This window comes from Ovis canadensis, chromosome 3 (assembly GCF_042477335.2).
Source record: "Ovis canadensis isolate MfBH-ARS-UI-01 breed Bighorn chromosome 3, ARS-UI_OviCan_v2, whole genome shotgun sequence".
Classification (NCBI taxonomy): Eukaryota; Metazoa; Chordata; class Mammalia; order Artiodactyla; family Bovidae; genus Ovis; species Ovis canadensis.
In genome coordinates, this window is record NC_091247.1 from 121954768 (window position 1) to 121976412 (window position 21645).

At 38.2% G+C, this 21645-nt stretch overlaps 1 protein-coding gene across 4 annotated transcripts in view; it reads left to right on the plus strand.

The window, feature by feature from the left end:
• Positions 1–21645, plus strand: part of OTOGL (otogelin like) — a 166528-nt gene that overhangs the window by 43543 nt on the left and 101340 nt on the right. For all 4 annotated transcript variants that reach the window (XR_011255828.1, XR_011255829.1, XR_011255830.1 and 1 more), the window contains exons 15-20: positions 456–580; positions 3813–4022; positions 7163–7328; positions 8103–8177; positions 10761–10813; positions 12646–12808. Coding sequence is in view for 1 of the 4 variants with exons in the window: in XM_069584122.1 (XP_069440223.1) it covers positions 456–580; positions 3813–4022; positions 7163–7328; positions 8103–8177; positions 10761–10813; positions 12646–12808 (792 nt within the window). In the remaining 3 variants the exon portion in view is untranslated. The remainder of the gene's footprint in view (positions 1–455; positions 581–3812; positions 4023–7162; positions 7329–8102; positions 8178–10760; positions 10814–12645; positions 12809–21645) is intronic.

Below are 21645 nucleotides of genomic sequence, written 5' to 3' on the forward strand. Positions count from 1 at the left end.
GAAGTATAGACTATGTATTGTTTAGGATATTTGTCTTTACCTTGAAAAGAATCATGTGAGCTCCCTACCTCTACCTCCCGAAACACATTGATGTTTTGGTTGTTTGCATTTTCATTAAATTGGTGTGAATTACATTTGAATCTCCACTCTGACACTGAGTGTCACCAGCTGAGTGAATGTTAATATTTCTCTAAGCTTCTGCTTTTCCTTCTCTCTCAAGTGGGGATAAAGTTGTTTTCTTCACAAGGCTTATTGAAGTGATCATTAAATAAAATCATATATGTCCAAGATTTGACATGGTGTAACAGGAAGCTAAAACCATGTATATTTAAAAATGTAATAAAACATTTCAAACTCTAAGATATTCTTGTAGATTGAAAGAGTAGTATTCAGTATTTGAAGACTCTGAAGGAAGGAAATAAATGGGAGAGACTAAGAGAAGATTTGCTTTCTAGTTCTCCATCAGGCATGATAGAAGGTACCCCACAACTTCATGCAAATGCATGGAGAGTTTCTTCTACTTGTTTTGCACCTGTTCATGTTCCTGTGGTGGACCCCTGCAACATTAATCAACAAAACAGTGAGTCTTTCTGCATTTAAACCTAGGAAAAATTCTCTTTATTACTGTAATTTTATAAAATTAGTGATTTTAAATTCTCATTTTCTTCATTATGATAAATCAATGCCATTCCTTATGTATTTTTGTTTAATACATATGCCTCTTTATGTAATCTAGGTTACTTTAAAAAAGAACTCCAGAAAATGACTATTTCATCTATTATTCTGCATTCATAGATTTCCTTGTTTTAGGTGCTCAGAAATCCCTCAGTTGTCCTAAAATGTGAGCTAGCATTTTGTATATTTCAGATTCTTTAAGTGCTAAAGAAAAATCTCTGGAGTATTATAATGCTCGAATAATCTTGGGATGTTCAGCTTTGGTGCCGCAGCATGACAGTGCATGTGCATTCCTCTCTTTATTACTGTCACGTGATGAGTTCCTGCTCACAGAACATATTATTGCTTCATAAGCAGGAAGCCAGTGATCCAGAAAAGCTTCGGGCCATCAGGTGTGCAATGGTTTGAGATGCTCACACTCCAGAGTTTCCGTTTACAGTGAAAGTGCAACTCACATGCCAATAATTTGGGGCTGTACTTTTTTTTTTTTACTAAAGTCACAGCAGACGATGGGAAAGGCTACTTTACTATTCAAGAAACTAAGGCACTTTTTTTTTGGTAAAATCACTTTGTGAAAAAAGTTGATGTGCATGCTTAAATAGACATTTTTATACTTTAATATTGTTCCATTAATTATTTTGGCTAGCTTACTGTTATTTTGTGGTGGTTGTTTGGAGGGATTCTGTTTATTGTTCTGCGGTCCTTACTATTAACTTGTGGCTTTAGTGTCCTGGAAAGAACATAAGATAATCTTGATTTTGTGTGTGTGTGTGTGTGTGGGGGGTGGTGCTCAGTCATGTCCAACTCTTGGCGATCCCATGGACTGTAGCCTGCAGAGCTCCTCAGTCCATGGAATTTTTCCAGGCAAGAATACTGGAATGGTTTGCCATTTCCTACTCCAGGAATCTTCTTTTACTACTGGCTTTTTATCTAGCTCAACTTCTAAACTTATTTTTGTTAACATCTTGGGTCATTTTTCCTATCTATAGTAAGAGGAATAGACCAGAGTCTTTTGCTTTCTGTGATTTGATGCTTTTAACCTCGTTTCCATTTCACAACACTTTCCTTCCCCTTCTCTCAACTTTTTGCTAATAGATCTAGTCCTTCTCATTTCATTTTTCTTGCTCAGTTTGTCTCTAAATTTTTCAGTTCCTTACTTGATATTTTGATAAAATATTTTTAATGTTATTAGTATGTATCTTTTATTTATTTATTTATTTATTAAGCTTATCTTTTATTCCATTACTATGTTGCATTGCATTGATTATTTTCAAATACTAAACTGTCATTTATAGGATAAACCTTATTTGGTGATGATGGATTAGCATCATCATTAGCATTTTTATGTATTACTAGATTGCTGTTATTTTGTTGAAGATATTTTACTTATATTATGAAGGATATTTGTTTATATTTTTCTTTCGGTGTCTGTAAGATTTGTGGTATCAGGGTTATGCTAGTCTAAAATTAAGTGGCCAGCATGTTTGATTGAAATTTTGATTGAATTTACTGATGAAGCTACTTAGACTTTGATTGAATGTTTGATTGAATTTACCAATGAAGCTACCTAGACTTCATTTTCTTCATTAAATTATTTTTGATCTCTTGAAAAAAAACAGCATGTAAAATTTGGAGTAGAGTCCAGTTGATGAATTCAGTTTTTCTCTAGTTGTTTCTTTAATGACTACCTTTATTACCTGTTACTTTGTTACATATATTTCTTTATCACTTTTGTCCCCATATCATATGTCTTCTATGACTTATATGTTTTAGATATTATTTTTCTTCATGTTTGCCTTGAACCGTTTTTTTTTTTTTTTAATTTCAAATAGGTAAATTCAAAAACATCCCAAGAAAGTAAAGTAAATAGACAAAAGTCAATTCTAATGTGTATTCTGAAGGATATTTTTAAACAAGGATTTTCTGAGTCACCTTTTCACTTAATGTCAGTAGGAATATTTTTTGACCTACAAATCCTTAGAGCATATGATACAAGTCTTTGCTTGGAGATCCTGGTAATTGGAAGGGTGCATGCCAATAGTACACTGTTACATAGTCTAAATCATTTGTTTTCACATATTATGTGCTTAACAATACAAAAATATAGTACTCAGGTTACTACTCATAATTAGCATGTGTTTCCAATAATATATTTAAAAAACTTCACAAAATAAGTTCAGCATAATTCCTTAATAGTGAAAAAATTCTAAAACTCTAGCAGCTCATCTTATCTCTCAAAGACAATGACAACTCCAAGACTGATTAATTTTTCTTCCATGAGGAAATCAATGCAATTGAGGTCCATTACGCCAAGAAATCACACTAGGCTTTTTTCGGAAAGAGGAAAGCTAGATTGTTTTGTCAAACTTGGTTACTCCCACTGAGAATTATATCAGATCAGTCTTTCTCAAGGGAAAAAGTCAACAAACTCAAGATCTGATTACACAGATCCCCTCAAAAGACTTGGTAGTGGTACCTCAGAGCAGTTAGCATATGCTCCATTATCAATTTCTATTAATTATCCATTTATTCACAGATTCATTTATCAAACAGTATTGAGCTCCTAATATTTACCAGACATTGAGCACTGTGCCCGTGTGGATATTGGATTCAATGATTATGTGGCATCCACCTCATTACCATTTACCTCAGAGACTCCACTGGGTGAGATGATTCCCAGTCCTTCCTGGATAATATATCCCAGGGAGTTGCTGTAACATCCATAACCTGACACTACTTTTATTGTGTATGGTTGTCTGGAGATAAACCTTCTAATACTCGTCAATTATTTATAGCAAAATTGGGGTGATTTCCCAGGATGATCTGCAGGCAATGGGGTAATTGAGGCCACTTCTATCAGTGAACCCTTCTGATACTCATGTTATTCAGGTATGACACAATGTCTTTTTTTGCTAAAAGAACATTAAATATGGAGTAAGTGCTGTTACCAATATTACTGAAAATACCCCCCCCCCTTCAAAGTATAAGCTGAAGATACTGACTCTTTTTGAATGTGCAGTACAGTGCATTTCTAGGAAAGCAAGATGCCTTGGCTAGTGCTGGAATTCGATACTTAGGGCTATCTGATGCTAGCTAGACTAGTAAGTGAAGTGCTAATGGGGTTCTTTGTCTGTCAGTTGGATATGCAGCACACTGTGATGTTATCCACCAGGAGCTCTTTGCTCCTTGCCACATCTACGTTAGCCCTGGGCTCTACTATCAGCTGTGCCGCCACGATGCGTGCAAGTGTGGAAGCACCTGCCTGTGCAATGCTCTTGCCCACTACGCCTACCTCTGTGGCCAGCGTGGCATTCCCATCGATTTCAGAGCTCAGATTTCATTCTGTGGTGAGTATGATGGCAGTGGCCCTGATGAAGATGATCAAATAGCACTTCAGAGATTTTTGCATTTGTAATTACTTCTATTTTTTAATAAAAAGTCAACATTTGCTTAACTTATTTGAAATACTAATATAATGTGTCAACATGAAAAAAATGGGGGCTTACTTTATTTCTTAAAATTGGCACTCTGTTACATAAGACAATAGCTTTTGACTATTTTTACCATAAGCAAAATTAGAGTGTAGCTATCCTGGCATCTCCTGTATTATGAGCAGATTTCTTCTCATCTAGAAGTTGGCAAATTAAACCCATGGGCTTCCTGTATTTTGCAAATAAATTTTACTGCCCATATGTTTGCATATTTAGTTACAAGGGTAGAGCTGGGTAGTTGTAACAGAGACAGTATGGCCTGAGAAATCGAAACTATTCACCATTTCAGTTCAGTTCAGCTCTTCAGTTATGTCCGGCTCTTTGTGACCCCATGGACTGTAGGACGCCAGGCCTCCCTGTCCATCACCAATTCCCAGAGCTTGTTCAAACTCATGTCCATCGAGTTGGTGATGCCATCCAACTATTTCATCCTCTGTCATCCCCTTCTCCTCCCACCTTCAATCTTTCCCAGCATCAGGGTCTTTTCCAATGAGTCAGTTCTTGGCATCAGGTGGCCAAAGTATTGGAGTTTCAGCTTATCCTCATACCTTCCAATGAATATTCAGGACTGATTTCCTTTCAGATTGCCTGATTTGATCTCCTTGCAGTCCAAGGGACTCTCAAGAGTCTTTTCCAACACCACAGTTCAAAAGCATCAATTCTTTGGTGCTCAGCTTTTTTTTATAGTCCAGCTCTCACATCCATACATGACTACTGGAAAAACCAAGGCTTTGACTAGCTGGACCTTTGTTGTCAAAGTAATGTCTCTGCTTTTTAATATGCTGTCTAGGTTTGTCATAGCTTTTCTTTCAAGGAGCAAGTGTCTTTTAAGTTCATGGCTGCAGTCACCATCTGTAGTGATTTTAGAGCCCAAGAAAATAAAGTCTGTCACTGTTTCCATTGTTTCTTCCATCTATATGCCATGAAGTGATGGGACCTGATGCCATTACCTTCATTTTCTGAATGTTGAGTTTTAAGCCAACTTTTTCATCTCCTCTTTCACCTTCATCAAGAGGCTCTTTTGTTCTTCTTCACTTGCTGCCATACGGTGGTGTAATCTGTTTATCTGAGGTTATTGATATTTCTCCTAGTAATCTTGATTCCAGCGTGTGCTTCATCCAGCCCAGCATTTCGAGTGATGCACTCTACATAGAAGTTAAATAAGCAGGGTGACAGTATACAGCCTTGATGTACTCCTTTCCCTATTTAGAACCAGTCTGTTGCTCTATGTCTGGTTCTAACTGTTGCTTCTTGACCTGCATACAGGTTTCTCAAAAGACAGGTAAGGTGGTCTGGTATTCCCTTCTCTTGAAGAATTTTCCATAGTTTGTTTTGATCCACACAGTCAAGGCTTTGGTGTAGTCAATAAAACAGAAGTAGATGTTTTTCTGAAAATCTCTTGCTTTTTTGATGAGCTAGCAGATGTTGGCAATTTGATCTCTGGTTCCTCTGCCTTATCTAAATCCAGCTTGAACATCTGGAAGTTCATGGTTCACATATTGTTGAAGCCTGGCTTGGAGGATTTTGAGCATTACTTTGCTAGCCTGTGAAATGAGTGCAATTGTGTGGTAGTCTGAGCAGTCTTTGGTATTGCCTTTCTATGGGATTGGAATGAAAACTGCCCTTTTCCAGTCCTGTGGCCACTGCTGAGTTTTCCAGATTTGCTGGCATATTGGATGCAGCACTTTCACAGCATCATCTTTTAGGATTTGAAGTAGCTCAACTAGAATTCCATCGCCTCCACTGGCTTTGTTCATCGTGACGCTTCCTAAGGCCCACTTGACTTTGCACTCCAGGATGTCTGGCTCTAGGTGAGTGATCGCACCATCATGGTTATCTGGGTCATGAAGATTTTTTTTTTTTGTATAGTTCTTCTGTATGTTCTTGCCACCTCTTCTTAATATCTTCTGCTTCTGTTAGGTTCAGACCATTTCTGTCCTTTATTGTGCCCATCTTTGTATGAAATGTTTCCTTGGTATCTTTAATTTTCTTAAAGAGCTCTCTAGTCTTTCCCATTCTATTGTTCCTCTATTTCTTTGCATTGATCACTGAGGAAGGCTTTCTTATCTCTCCTTGCTATTCTCTGGAACCATTTAGCTCATTCCAAAAAATGTTTGCTGACCTCTGCTGTAGTCCATCTTTTCAACTGAGTTCGATGATTTTCTTGGAGGTATCAGTTAAGAGCCTACCAGTTCCTTACCTTGAAAAGGACCAACTTTCATTTTCCATTTCCTTAAGAATTAAACATAAGGTCCAAAATCACTGCGACCCACCCTCGCTTTCTCTACTTCAAGTTTTGGATTTTTTTTCTCTCCTTACCGCTGTCATCCAAAGAAGTTACCTTCCACCCTCCCCCTCCCCCGCCTTTTTTTTTTTCTCTCACAAGAGCAGTTGTATAATTAACATTATTTCAGTTGTTTTACCCAGCATTTCTGAGGTGTCTGTGCAAGTGTGTTTTTAGAATATTTTAGTTTGCCTACTTTAATCAATTCAGTTTTTTTCTAAAAAGAAATTGGAAGGATTTAGCAAAAGATGCAGACATGATTTAATAGGCAAAAAAAACAGGATCTGTGAGCATAGATCAATGAAATCAAGTTTTGTGTTACTTGTAGATGACAAAGTTTACTTAGGGTTAAATAATGTCATAAAGAAGATGGTGCCAACATAGCAGTAAACAAGTTTAAAATGTGAGGACAGTAGGTTTATTTAGATGGATAAAGTACCTTAAGTATATTAAGAAAATTATAGCCCAGGCTGTTAAAGAATGTTATGAAATGTCACACTTAAATATAGTTCACATAGAAATTGTATTCTTCTTTGGTTAAACTTCTATTGAGGCAAAGAATTGCTTGCTTATTTATTTATGTTATAGCAGTCAGTCATGGTGTGGAAGACCTTCTGTTTTCATGATTGGTATCTGTCATGGGCTCATCTCCCAGCATACCGTGCTCTGGGCCCTGTGCTGTCTCTCTCAGTCGCTGCTTCTCCATCCTCAGGGGTGGTGTGTCAGAAAGGCATGATGTACCATCGCTGCTCCTCCTTCTGCCGCCGCTCCTGCATCTCCCTCTCCTCCCCAGAGCAGTGCGACGATGACTGCGCAGAAGGCTGCAACTGTCCCGAAGGCAAATACTATGAAGACACACTGAGCTTTTGCGTGCCCATGTACGTCCCAGAAATGGGTTGACAGCATCCAATTTTTAACCTTTTATCTCCCTTGCAGGGAAAAGGGGCTGTTATGCCTGTTTCTTTTCTCTCTCTCTCTCTCTTTTTTTTTTTTAAATCTAATTGACTCAGAACCATAAATTTTTTCCACTATTAAATGTCACTTTTTCCATAAAATAAGTGGACATATATGCAAGGATCTCCTTGTGAGTTGTTTCTTTACTATTTCTTAATATCCTTACTCTTATGTATTTATTTGTTAACCCTGTATGTGCTCACAAATCGCTGCAGAAAGAGCTAAGGAATCTGATGAGTAATCCCGAAGTTCATTCCCATGTGCTTTTGCCGTATCAATAATAATAGCAAGGTTTATGTTTCTCTGTCATGTGGCAAATTGTAATGTCTCTCAGCATTCAGAAATTTCTCAAATCTCACATGACATAAAGACTTTGTCGTCTACATAGGGTTACATGATATATTGGTTGTCTTTCTCTGAAGTCCCTCCAGGGACATTTTTGTGACAGAGACAACATGAGTCTGTACTGTGACGAAAACAATACAGAGTATGAGTTTTGGGAAACAAAATCCAAAGCTGTAGAAGATTTCACATTTGTTTAACAGAATTGCATGGAATTTTGTGTATTAATGTCATTGCTAGGCTGTGCCTTAAAAGTACCAATACAGCATGTGGTCTGCTTGAATTTCAGTGTTGTTTTTTTTTTTTTCTTAAATATATCCTATTTTGTTAACTTAACCTTTTTCTTCCCCTTACAGATTTCACTGCCGGTGTCATTATAGAGGCAGTATTTACCAACCCGGAGAGCTCATCCCAACACCCTCAGGCTTATGGTAGATTTCAGTAATGGTGATTGTTCTTGACAAATAACATTGAGTGATGTAAATTCTTAACCAAATCCATAAATTGAAATGTGACATCCGTAATTTGAAAAATACAGATAACCTTAATATATAAACTTTTAAACCATATGTATGACATTTATATATATGTAACCCAAATACATACATATATACATTAACCTACACACACACACACACACACATTTCATTTCAACATGGAATGCCTAAGTCTTGCGCTCATAACTGCAGAAAAGAGCAGTGAGTTAAAGTGTCAGACAGTGAAATGGAATGCCTCTGATTAGTTCTCAATAGTTAAGGGTGAGATGGCTCTCACCTTAGTTCTCAAATAATAGTTAGGGGTGAGATAAATGGTCACATGTTGTAAGTTACTGAGGCGTTTTAGTTTTGTGGCTTATCCATTGGCTCAGAAAATGCAATTTCAAATTGGAATTCACCATGTCACCCTCTGGAGTCAGAATACTGCCTCCCAAAGGACAGCCATTCTAGTGAGAAAATGCTTATTCATAAGAAAACACTCCTTCGAGTTGTAACCTGTTAAAAATGCAGACATGTCCATGCAGCAGTCCTCACAGATCTATATCCAACTCCTAACCTCCTTTTAGTTGCACCATAGGCACCCACAGATAAGAACAGACGTAAGAGGATAGTAATAATGACCATTGCAATAATCATATCTGTCCTTTCCTGTGCGCTTTCTGTAGTCCTGGTATCATTCTAGGAGTTTTACATCTATTAAAACACCCATCACTGTAACCCTAAGAGGCAGGTACAGTTGCTACAGCTCCCGTGTACAGGTGAGGAAATGAGGCACAGACAGTTAAGCACCTTAGTAACGAAGCCAGGATTCATTCCTGGACAGCCTGGCTCTGCAGTGCTTGCTCTGTTGTCTGTTTTGCTTTGCAGCTTATTTTGTATCCGTGGCAGAATATTGTTTATGCACAATTTGTATTTACTGTTATGTGCATCTCCCTTCCTTTCCCTCAGTCGAGATGCAGAGGCAACCAGCTCTTGGCTCTATCTACAGTAGGTTGTACTATTAGCCATAGTCTCCCAAGCCATAAATCTGGGAGCTGTCTTTGACTCTTTCCTCCTCTTCAACACCCCTACCCAGTATACTGCCAATGACTTTAGATTTTATTTTCTCCATACAGTTGAAATCCATTTCCTCCTTTCTGTCACCTCTGTCTTAGCAATGTCTCTCAGCCTCTCTTCCCTGGACATTTCTACTTGATCTTCTTGTCTTTAGTTTCGTCTCCTTCCATGCTACCAAGATGTTATATTGCTCTTCTATTAGGACAGCCAGCTTCTATTAGGACACTAAGACTTTATCCCTGAAGTGAGTCACTAAAGACCTTAAACTCAATTATGTTTAAGTAAACTTGGCAAAAACAAAGGAACCTTCCCACCTCAGTGAGAAAGAAATTCCATTTGTCTCACGGTCTCATTTACCATTCCTCTTAAAAAGCCCGTGTCCCAGAATCAGTATGATATGAAAGGCCTGGTTCTGTGACCTGAGATCCCTGTGTCTCGGTTCCTTTCTGCCATTCGCAGTGTGAGTCATATTTCTGAGGGTCATCCTAGGGTTAGACGAGGAAGAAGCATATTTTTTGTATGGCACGGCCCTTCTCTGTTAGTCAGCTTCTTCATCTGGGCTCAAATATAGAAAATACGACCTAGTCCAGAGCTGGAAGCAAAACTGTTTATGTTGGGCTTATTGAGAATTGGTGTAAAAATCTTTCCTTACCATGATAAATCCTTAAGGGATTTTCACAATTCATATTGCCTGAATTTGGTTTTTGCCTTATGCCCTGACTTTGGAACTCAGGTTGTAAGATGTGACTCCACTGTCTCTTCCACGCTGCTGCCAGAATGACTTTCCTAGAATTCAAACCAACGATATCACATCTCTGTTTAAGGTCTTTAGTGACTCACTTCAGGGATAAAGTCTCAGTGTTCTAATAGAAGCTGGCTTTTGACACTTTGCTGTAGGCCTGTTCGGTTACGTCCCACATGGCACTCTGTTGCATAGAAAGCTGTTCCACCCCTATGTGACTTTTCACTACATCTTCACTCAGTGTGACAACATTCCTACCTTACCTATATTGTAACCTCCATACTGTCTTCAAAATTTTGCAGACTTTATCTTCTTTGACTGCCCTAATGTCAATTGCTAACAGATTTTGAAACATTGTTACGTGCTTTACTTGTGCTAATATATCTTAAAAATTTGTATGTTTCATGTCACACTGGCTTAATTATTTATTTGTATGTCTTTCTCTCCTACTGGAACATAGTAAGCACTTGGGTAAAGACTAAGAATTTTGGTCTTTGAATTCTCCATGCTAATCATAGTGCCTCACACATATACCAGTGTTTGATAAAAATGTGTTGAACTGAAATAGCTCTCTTCAAATCAGTTCTAAACCAATAACTTATTTATAAAAACTACTGGGAAAAAATCTTTTTTGTCAATTCTTGCATGTTATATTGTTTTTTAAACAGAAAAGTCTTGAGGTTTGTTTCATGAATTAACTATCTGTTTACTTCTACTAGCCAGTGTTCAAATGGGACTGTGAAATGTGATGAATTAGCAACGCCCTCTACTGGTAAGATGTAGATATATGTTTTCCTTAGAGAGGAGGCTCTAGTACTGTCCCTACTCTTAGGGCAGAAGTTATGAATTCATCACAGCCCTCCTTGCCAATGCACATGGAGGAATAGCCTTAGGAATGCTTTTCTACATGGTGCTCTGGTGCTTCCTAACTTTTTCACCTCCAGAATTATAATATTTGTTGGACAATGTTGGGTGAACATGTAAGGCTGCTTATGGCAGAGCTGATCAACCCAGGGAGGCTGCCTGATGCTCCCCATCCCAGCACCACCTCAGGTCTGCCAAACGCTTTAGGGATATGTATCCAGGCACCTGTTGGAAGTCACTTGTGTAACAGCAGTTGGGAAACCCTACTCCAGATCAGCAATTCTTAGATTCCGAAAGTACACATAAAAAACCTAGGGATCTTGTTAAAATATTGATTCTGATTCAGTAGGTCAGGGTGATGCCTGCAACATTTCTGTTGATGGTCAAAGTGATGCTAATGATACCAGGTTCAGGGCTACATTTTAAGTAGCAAAGCTTTAGGACTAGCCATCAGTTAACAATGGTATGTAAAGTGACAACTGCTGTCTCTTTTGAAAATGTCACATTATGATTGCATATCATTCCTGAAGATCATATATATAGGAGACCCTTTATATTATTTATTTTTCACCACACAGAAAGCCTCAAATTTATGGTCACTGTGGAGAAATTCTAGGCAAATACTAAACAAAGGTACCTTCTGTTGATTTCAATGGGTAGCAAGAGTGTAGGCTGATAAAACCAATTGTGAGCTATTGCTTTGTTATTTATTTGCACAGTTATAAATTTTCTAAATTAGCTTTGAATTAATTATATGCCCTTGATTCAGTGTATCAGGATTCAGGCTGTCTAGGGCTTATTTACAGGGTATGTTCATGGACTGCACACATTTGGAAGCTGCTGGGCCCTCCCCGCCTTGACTCATTTGCATTGGGAGGTTCAGTACTGAGGAAAAGGAAGCCCAGGTGGCCAGGCTTCTCGCAGAGGAATCCCCAAGTTTCCTTTTGACCCCACAGAAGAGGTGGTAATCCCTCGGAACTCAAAAGCTTTCTGGAGCAACATGTAGCCCCTATAATTATGCCCATTTTCTGCACTTCCTCATTATAGTGAAAGGAGTTAGTTGCTCAGTCATGTCTGACTCTCAGTGGCCCCATGGACTGTAGCCTGCCAGGCTCCTCTGTCCATGGAATTCTCCAGGCAAGAATACTGGATAGAATACAAAGGGGTAGCCATGCCTCCTCCAGGGGATCTTGAGACCTAGGGACCCCAGGTTCGATCCCGGGCTCCCTGGGCCTCCTGCATTGCAGGCAGATCCTTTACCGTCTGAGCCACCAGGAAGGAGTAACATGAATGGTGACTCAGGGATGAAGCAAGATCTAAAAGTATCACGTGTTTGTTGTGAACACATAGCTTTGTAACAGTTTAGACTTATGGTACTGTCAGTCTTCAAAAAATGATAATGTTTGTTTAGATTATCACAATACCCTGTTTCTTGATTTCAGGAAGGTATATACTAGTTGTTTAGTTGTTTTCTTATGGAAGGCAGCTAAAGTTTTCAAACTCAAAATAGATTTTAGAAATTTAGGTGATTAAAGGAAATCTGGTTAGAGAATAGTTTAAGCTCATGAATCAAACATCACAGAGTAAAATCAGTTATTACTGGGGTCATCAGTAATTACTGGTAAAATATACTGTGTTCTATAGTTAATTGTGTTTTAATGACAAACGCATGTAAATACGATTGTGTATATGGAGCAAATACAAAGTTAAGCATATTTTGTCTGTGCCTTGTTCCTGAAGTTCACATCTGTCCTGAGGGAAAACAGTATTTCGACTGTAGGTTTCCTGACCCTGAATTACCAGCTGGTGGCATAAACTGTGAAACTACATGTGCGAATTTGGCTATGAACTTCACTTGCGCCCCATCGTCACCCTGCATAAGTGGCTGTGTTTGTGCTCCAGGGTAAGCACATTATTTTCCTTGATAATACAGAATGTTTAGGATTTTTTATAAAACACAAGAGCACTTAGAACATTGTTTATAGAAATAGCTAAAATTGTGCTCTGATTTGTGGTTAACTCTGAACTGGTAACTAGATTACTGCTGTAGGTATTTGTCTGTGCTTATGGGACATATCACATATGTGTGAGATTCATGCCGCATAGAACACATGACTAAATAATGTCACAATATGTTGTGTACATGATATAATTAAAGTAATGCAGTGAATTGAGGGGAGCATTCATTTTAGGATGGACTTAGCATTTATCCCCGATCCAGCTGTGATTTTGGGAAAATGACAGTGAGACTTTGTATTCAAAATACTTGAACTACATTTCTTTTGTATATTCTTTTTTAAAAATTAATTAATTAATTAATTTTAATTGGAGGCTAATTACTTTACAATATTGTAGTGGTTTTTGCCATACATTGACATGAATCAGCCATGGGTGTACATGTGCCCCCCATCCGGAACCCCCATCTCACCTCCCCCCCGATCCCATCCCTCAGGGTTGTCCCAGTGCACCAGCTTTGAGTGCTCTGTTTCATGCATCCAACTTGGACTGGCCATCTGTTTCACAAATGGTAATATACATGTTTCAATGCTATTCTCTCAAATCATCCCACCCTTGCCTTTTAGCATGGAGTCCAAAAGTCTGTTCTTTATATCTGTATCTCTTTTGCTGTCTCACATATTGGGTCATCATTACCATCTTTCTAAATTCCATATATATGCATTAATATACTGTATTGATGTTTTTCTTTCTGACTTACTTCACTCTATATAATAGGCTCTAGTTTCATCCAACTCATTAGAACTGATTCAAATGTGTTCTTTTTAATAGCCAAGTAATATTCCATAATGTATATGTACCACAGCTTTCTTACCCATTTGTCTGCTGATGGACATCTAGGTTGCTTCCATGTTCTGGCTATTATAAGCAGTGCTGCGATGAACACTGACATATACGTGTCTCTTTCAGTTCTAGTTTCCTTGGTGTGTGTGTCCAGCAGTGAGATTGCCAGGTCATATGGCAGTTCTATTTCCAGTTTTATTAAGGAATCTCCACACTGTTCTCCATAGTGGCTGTCCTAGTTTGCATTCCCACCAACAGTGTAAGAGGGTTCCCTTTTCTCCACACCCTCTCCAACATTTGTTGCTTGTAGACTTTGATAGCAGCCATTCTGACTGGTGTGAGATGGTACCTCATTGTGGTTTTGATTTGCATGTCTCTGATAATGAGTGATGTTGAGCATCTTTTCATGGGTTTGTTAGCCATCTGTATGTCTTCTTTGGAGAAATGTCTGTTTAGTTATTTGGCCCATTTTTTGATTGGGTCATTTATTTTTCTGGTATTGAGCTGCATGAGCTGCTTGTATGTTTTTGAGATAATTCTATGTCAGTTGCTTCATTTGCTATTATTTTCTCCCATTCTGAAAGCTATCCTTTTCACCTTGCTTATAGTTTCCTTCATTGTGCAAAAGCTTTTAAGTTTAATCAGGTCCCATTTGTTTATTTTTGCTTCTATTTCCATTACTCTGGGAGGTGGATCATAGAGGATCCTGCTGTGATTTATGTTTTGCCTATGCTTTCCTCTAGGAGTTTTATAGTTTCTGGTCTTACATTTAGATCTTTAATCCATTTTGAGTTTATTTTTGTATATAGTGTTAGAAAGTGTTCTAGTTTACATGTGGTTGACCAGTTTTCCCAGCACCACTTCTTAAAGAGATTGTCTTTTATCCACTGTATATTCTTGCCTGATTTGTCAAAGATGAGGTGTCAATAGGTGCATGGATTTATCTCTGGGCTTTCTGTTTTGTTCCATTGATCTATATTTTTGTCTTTGTGCCAGTACCATACTGTCTTGATGACTATAGCTTTGTAATATAGTCTGAAGTCAAGCAGATTGATTCCTCCAGTTCCATTCTTCTTTCTCAAGATTGCTTTAGCTATTCAAGGTTTTTTGTATGTCCACATAAATTGTGAAGTTATTTGTTCTAGTTCTCTGAAAAATACCATTGGAAGCTTGATAGGGATTGCATTGAATCTATAGATTGCTTTGGGTATTATACTCATTTTCACTATATTGCTTCTTCTGATTCATGACCATGGTATATTTCTCCATCTACCTGTGTCATCTTTAATTTCTTTCATCAGTGTTTTATGGTTTTCTATATATAGGTTTTTTTGTTTCTTTAGGTAGATTTATTCCTAAATATTTTATTCTTTTTGTCTCAATGGTGAATGGAATTGTTTCCTTAATTTCTCTTTCTGTTTTCTCATTGTTAGTGTATAGGAATGCAAGGGATTTCTGTGTATTAATTTTATATCCTGCAGCTTTACTATATTCATTGATTAGGTCTAGTAATTTTCTGGTGGTGTCTTTAGGGTTTTCTGGCCGCCTCATGTGAATCGTTGACTCATTGGAAAAGATCCTGATGCTGGGAGGGATTGGGGGCAGGAGGAGAAGGGGATGACAGAAGATGAGATGGCTGGATGGCATCATCGCCTTGATGCACATGAGTCTGGGTGAACTCCGGGAGTTGGTGATGGACAGGGAGGCCTGGTGTGCTGTGATTCATAGGGTCGCAAAGAGTCGGACACGACTGATCGACTGAACTGAACTGAACTGATGTAGAGGATAATGTCATTTGCAAACAATGAGAGTTTTACTTCTTTGTTTCCAATCTGGATTCCTTTTATTTCTTTTTTTCCCTCTGATTGCTGTGGCTAAAACTTCTAAAACTATGTTGAATAGTAGTGGTGAGAGTGGACACCCTTGTCTTTTTCCTGACTTTAGGGGAAATGCTTTCAATTTTTCACCATTGAGGATAATGCTTGCTGTTGGTTTGTCATATATGGCTTTTATTATGTTGAGGTCTGTTCTTTCTATTCCTGCTTTCTGGAGGGTTTTTTGTTGTTGTTTTTTTTTAATCACAAATGGATGTTGAATTTTGTAAAAGGCTTTTGCTGCATCTATTGAGATAATCACATTGTTTTTATCTTTCAATTTGTTAATGTGGTGTATCACATTGATTGATTTGTGAATATTGAAGAATCCTTGCATCCCTGGGATAAACCCACTTAATCATGATGCATGATCTTTTTAATATGTTGTTGGATTATGTTTACTAGAATTTTGTTGAGGGTTTTTGCATCTATGTTCATTAGTGATATTGGCCTGTAGCTTTTTTTTGTGTGTGTGTGTGGCATCTTTGTCTGGTTTTGGTATTAGGGTGATGGTGGCCTCATAGAATGAGTTGGGAGTTTACCTTCCTCTGCAATTTTCTGGAAGAGTTTGAGTAGGATATGTGTTAGCTCTTCTCTAAATTTTTGGTAGAATTCACCTGTGAAGCCATCTGGTCCTGGACTTTTGTCCATTGGAAGATTTTTTATTACAGTTTTGATTTCCATGCCTATGAAGGGTCTGTTAAGATTTTCTATTTCTTCTTGGTTCAGTTTTAGAAGGTTATACTTTTCTAAGAATTCATCCATTTATTCCAAGTTGTACATTTTATTGTCATATAGTTGCTGATAGCAGTGTCTTATGATCTTTTGTATTTCTGTGTTGTCTGCTGTGGTTTCTCCATTTTCATTTTCAATTTTATTGAATTGATCCCCCCCTCCTTTTATTTTAATGAGTAGGGCTAATGGTTTGTCTATTTTATTTATCTTCTCAAAGAAGCAGCTTTTAGTTTTGTTGATTTTTGCTGTAGTATCCTTTGTTTCTTTTTCATTTATTTCTGCCCTAATTTTTATGATTTCTTTTCCTTTACTGACCCTGGGGTTCTTCATTTCTTCTTTTTCTAGCTGGTTTAGGTGTAAAGTTAGGATATTTGTTAGATTTTTCTCTTGTTTCTTGAGGTAAGCTTGTATGAAGCACTGCTTTTACAGTGTCCAATAGGTTTGGGGTTGTTGTGTTTTCATTTTCATTCGTTTCTATGCATACGTTAATATCTTTTTTTATTTCTTCTGTGATTTGTTGGTTATTCAGAAGTGTGTTGTTTAACCTCCATATGTTTGCATTTTTAATAGTTTTTATCCTGTAAGTTCAGTTCAGTTTCTCAGTTGTGTCTGACTCATACGACCCCATAACTGCTGCATGCAAGGACTCCTGTCCATCACCAACTCCGAGAGTTTACTCAGACTCGTGTCCATTGAGTCAGTGATGCCATCCAACCATCTCATTCTCTATTATCCCCTTCTCCTCCCACCTTCAATCTTTCCCAGCATCAGGGTCTTTTCAGATGAGTCAGTTCTTTGCATTAGGTGGCCAAAGTATTGGAGTTTCAGCTTCAACATCAGTCCTTCCAAGGTATATTAACGACTGATGTCCTTTAGGATGGACTGGTTGGATCTCCTTGCAGTCCAAGGGACTCTCAAGAGTCTTCTCCAACACCACAGTTCAAAAGCATCAATTCTTTGGCGCTCAGCTTTCTTTATAGTCCAACTCTCACATCCATACCTGACTACTGGAAAAACCATAGCTTTGACTAGACCAACCTTTGTTGGCAAAGTAATGTCTCTGCTTTTTAATATGCTGTCTAGGTTGGTCATACCTTTTCTTTCAAGGAGTAAGCGTCTTTTAATTCCATGGCTGCAGTCACCATCTGCAGTGATTTTGGAGCTCCCAAAAAGAAAGTCTGTCACTGTTTCTATTGTTTCCACATCTGTTTGCCATGAAGTGATGGGACCAGATGCCATGATCTTAGTTTTCTGAATGTTGAGTTTTAACCCAACTTTTTCATCTCCTCTTTCACCTTCATCAAGAGGCTCTTTAGTTCGTCTTTGCTTTCTGCCATAAGGGTGGTGTCATCTGCATCTCTGAGGTTATTGATACTTCTCCCAGCAATCTTGATTCCAGGTTGTGCTTCATCCAGCCTGGCATTTCTCATGATGTACTCTGCATGTAAATTAAATAAGCATGGTGACAATATACAGCCTTGATGTACCCCTTTCCCAGTTTTGAACCAGTCTGTTGTTCCATGTCCGGTTCTAACTGTTGCTTCCTGACCTATATACAGATTTCTCAAGAGGCAGGTCAAGTGATCTGGTATTCCCATCTCTTGAAGAATTTTCTATAGTTTATGTGGTCCACACAGTCAACGGCTTCGGCATAGTCATTAAAGCAGAAATAGATTTTTTTTTTTTTTGAACTCTGTTGCTGTTTTGTTGATCCAATGGATGTTGGCAGTTTGATCTCTGGTTCCTCTGCCTTTTCTAAATCCAGCTTGAACATCTGGAAGTTCATGGTTTATGTACTGTTGAAGTCTGGCTTGGAGAATTTTGAGCATTACTTTACTAGTATGTGAGATGAGTGCAATTGTGCCATAGTTTGAACATTCTTTGGCATTGCCATTTTTTGGGATTGGAATGAATTGACTTTTTCCAGTCCTGTGGCTACTGCTGAGTTTTCCAAATTTGCTTACGTATCGAGTGCAGCACTTTCACAGCATTGTCTTTTAGGATATGAAATAGGTCAACTGGAATTCCATCACCTCCACTAGCTTTGTTCATAGTGATGCTTCCTAAGGCCCACTTGACTTCACATTCCAGGAAGTCTTGCTCTAGGTTGATGATCACACCATCATGATGATCTGGTTCATGAAGAACTTTCTGTATAATTCTTCTGTGTGTTCTTGCCACCTCTTCTTAATCTCTTCTGCTTCTGTTAGGTCCATACCATTTCTGTCCTTTATTGTGCCCGTCTTTGTATGAAATGTTCCCTTTGTATCTCTAATTTTCTTGAAGAGATCTCTAGTCTTTCCCATTCTATTGTTTTCTTCTATTTGTTTGCATTGATCACTGAGGAAGGCTTTCTTATCCCTCCTTGCTATTCGTTGGAACTCTGCATTCAAATGGGTATATCTTTCCCTTTCACTTCTCTATTCACAGCTATTTGTAAGGACTTCTCAGGCAAACATTTTCCCTTTTTGTATTTCTTTTCCTTGGGATGACATCTAATCTTATCACATTGTGATCAGAAAAGATGCTTGAAATGATTTCAGTTTGTTTGAATTTACCAAGGCTAGAGTTATGGCCCAGGGTGTGATCTATCCTGGAGAATGCTCCGTGTGCTCTTGAGAAAAAGGTGTAATTCATTGCTTTGGGGTGAAATGTCCTATAGACATCAATTAAGTCTAACTGGTCCATTGTATCATTTAAAGTTTGTATTTCCTTGCTAATTTTCTGTTTGGATGATCTATCCATAGATGTAAGTGGGGTCTGCCACTATTATTGTGTTACTGTTAATTTCCCCTTTCATACTTGTTAGCATTTGCCTTACATATTGCAGTGCTCCTATGTTGGATGCATATATATTTATAATGTTATATCTTCTTGGATTGATCCTTTGATCATTATGTAGTCCTTCTTTGTCTCTTTTCACTGCTTTTACTTTAAAGTAATTACTTTGAAATAATTAAAATTCATTTTATCTGATGTGAGTATTGCTACTCCTGCTTTCTTTTGGTCTCCATTTGCATGAAATATCTTTTTCCAGTCCTTCACTTTGAGTCTGTATTTGTCCCTTGTTTTGAGGTGGGTCTCTTTTAGACAGCATATATTGGGGTCTTGTTTTTGTATCCATTCAGCCAGTCTTTGTCTTTAAGGTAATTATTGATAAGTGTGATCCCATTGCCATTTACTTTGTTGTTTTGGGTTTGAGTTTATAAACCTTTTCTGTGTTTTGTGTTTAGAGAAGACCCTTTAGCATTTGTTGAAGAGCTGGTTTGGTGGTACTAAATTCTCTCAGCTTTTGTTTTTCTGTAAAGCTTTTGATTTCTCCTTTGTATTTGATTGAGATCCTTGCAGGGTATAGTAATCTGGGTTGTAGGTTTTTCTCATGTATCACTTTAAGTATGTTCTGTCGTTCCCTTCTGGCCTGAGAGTTTCTATTGAAAGATCGGCTGTTATCCTTATGGGGATCCCCATGTGTGTTATTTGTTGCTTTTCCCTTGCTGCTTTTAATATTTGCTGTTTGTGTTTGATTTTCATTAATTTGATTAATATGTGTCTTGTGGTGTTTCACCTTGGGTTTACCCTGTTTGGAAGTCTCTGGGTTTCTTGGACTTGTGTGGCTATTTCCTTCCCCATTTTGGGGAAGTTTTCAAATATTATCTCCTCAAGTGTTTTCTCATGGCCTTTCTTTTTGTCTTTTGTCTTTCTTCTTCTGGGACTCCTATAATTCGAATGTTGGGGCATTTATTGTCCCAGAGGTCTCTGAGGTTGTCCTCATTTCTTTTAATTCTTTTTCCTCTTGGCTTCATTTATTTCCACCATTCTATCTTCCACCTCACTTAGCCGATCTTCTGCCTCGGTTATTCTACTGTTGGTTCTCTCCAGAGTGCTTTTGATCTCAGTTATTGCATTATTCATTATTGATTAACTCTTTTTTATTTCTTCTAGGTCCTTGTTAAACATTTCTTGCATCTTCTCAATCCTTGTCTCCAGTCTGTTTATCTGTAATTCCATTTTGTCTTCAAGATTTTGGGTCATTCTTCCTATCATTATTCTGAATTCTTTTTCAGGTAGACTCCCTATCTCCTCCTCTTGTTTTGTTTGAGTGGGCACTTATCATGTTCCTTTACCTGCTGAATATTTCTCTGCCCTTTCATTTTGTTTAGATTGCTGTGTTTGGGGTAGCCTTTCTGTAGACTGGAAATTTGTGGTTCCTCTTTATTGTCAAGGTTGCTCCCTGTGGGTGGGTTGGACTAGTGGCTTGTTAAGGTTTCCTGGTTAGGGAATCTTGTGTCAGTGTTCTGGTGGTTGGAGTTGGATCTCTTCTCTCTGGAGTGCAATGAAGTGTCTAGTAGAGAGTTTTGGGGTGTCTTTGGGTTTGGCATGACTTTGGGCAGCCTCTACTGTAATGCTCAGGGCTGTGTTGCTATGTTGCTAGAGATTAGTGTGGTATGTCTTGCTCTGGAACTTGTTGGCTCTTGGGTGGAGCTTGGTTTCAGTGTAGGTATGGAGGCTTTTGGATGAGCTCTTGTCAGTTAACGTTCCTTGGAATCAGGAGTTTTCTGGTGTTCTCAGGTTTTGGACTTAAGCCTCCTGCCTCTGGCTTTTAGTCTTATTCTTACAGTAGCCTCAAGACTTCTCCATCTGTACAGCATAGATAATAAAACATCTAGGTTAATGGTGAAAAGATTCTCCCCAGTGAGGGACACCCAGAGAGGTTTACAGAATTACATGGAGAAGAGAAGAGGGAGGAGGGAAATAGAGGTGACCCGGAGGAGAAGAGGGGGAATCAAAAGGGGAGAGAGCATTCTAGTCAGTAATCAATTCCCTATGTGCTCTCCTCAGTCTGGAGCACCCGGAGAGGTTCATGAAGTTACATAGGAAGAGAAGAAAAGAGTGAGGAGGGAGATAGAGGTAACCAGGAGGAGAATAGGGGGAGTCAAAAGGGGAGAGAGCAATCTAGCCGGTAATCAGTTCCCTAAGTATTCTTCACAGCCTGGAATACCTAGAGAGATTCACAGAGTTAAGTAGAGAAGATAAGGGAGAGGAAGGAGATAGAGGTGACCTGGGGGAAAGTCAAAAGGGGAGAGAGCAGTCAAGCCAGTAATCACACACCCAAGTGAAAATGGATACTGAAGATTAGATTCTTAGAGGTACAAAACTGATACCAAATACCACAAAGCAAAGATTAAAAATCTAGAGGTTAGAATCTCAAAAATATAATATTAGAAATACAAAACAAAATCAATCACAAAAATTGTAAAAATATATATATGTGAAATTTGCTTTAAAAATAAGGCCTTTTTTTGTAAGGTAATAATAGGTTATAAAAATGAAA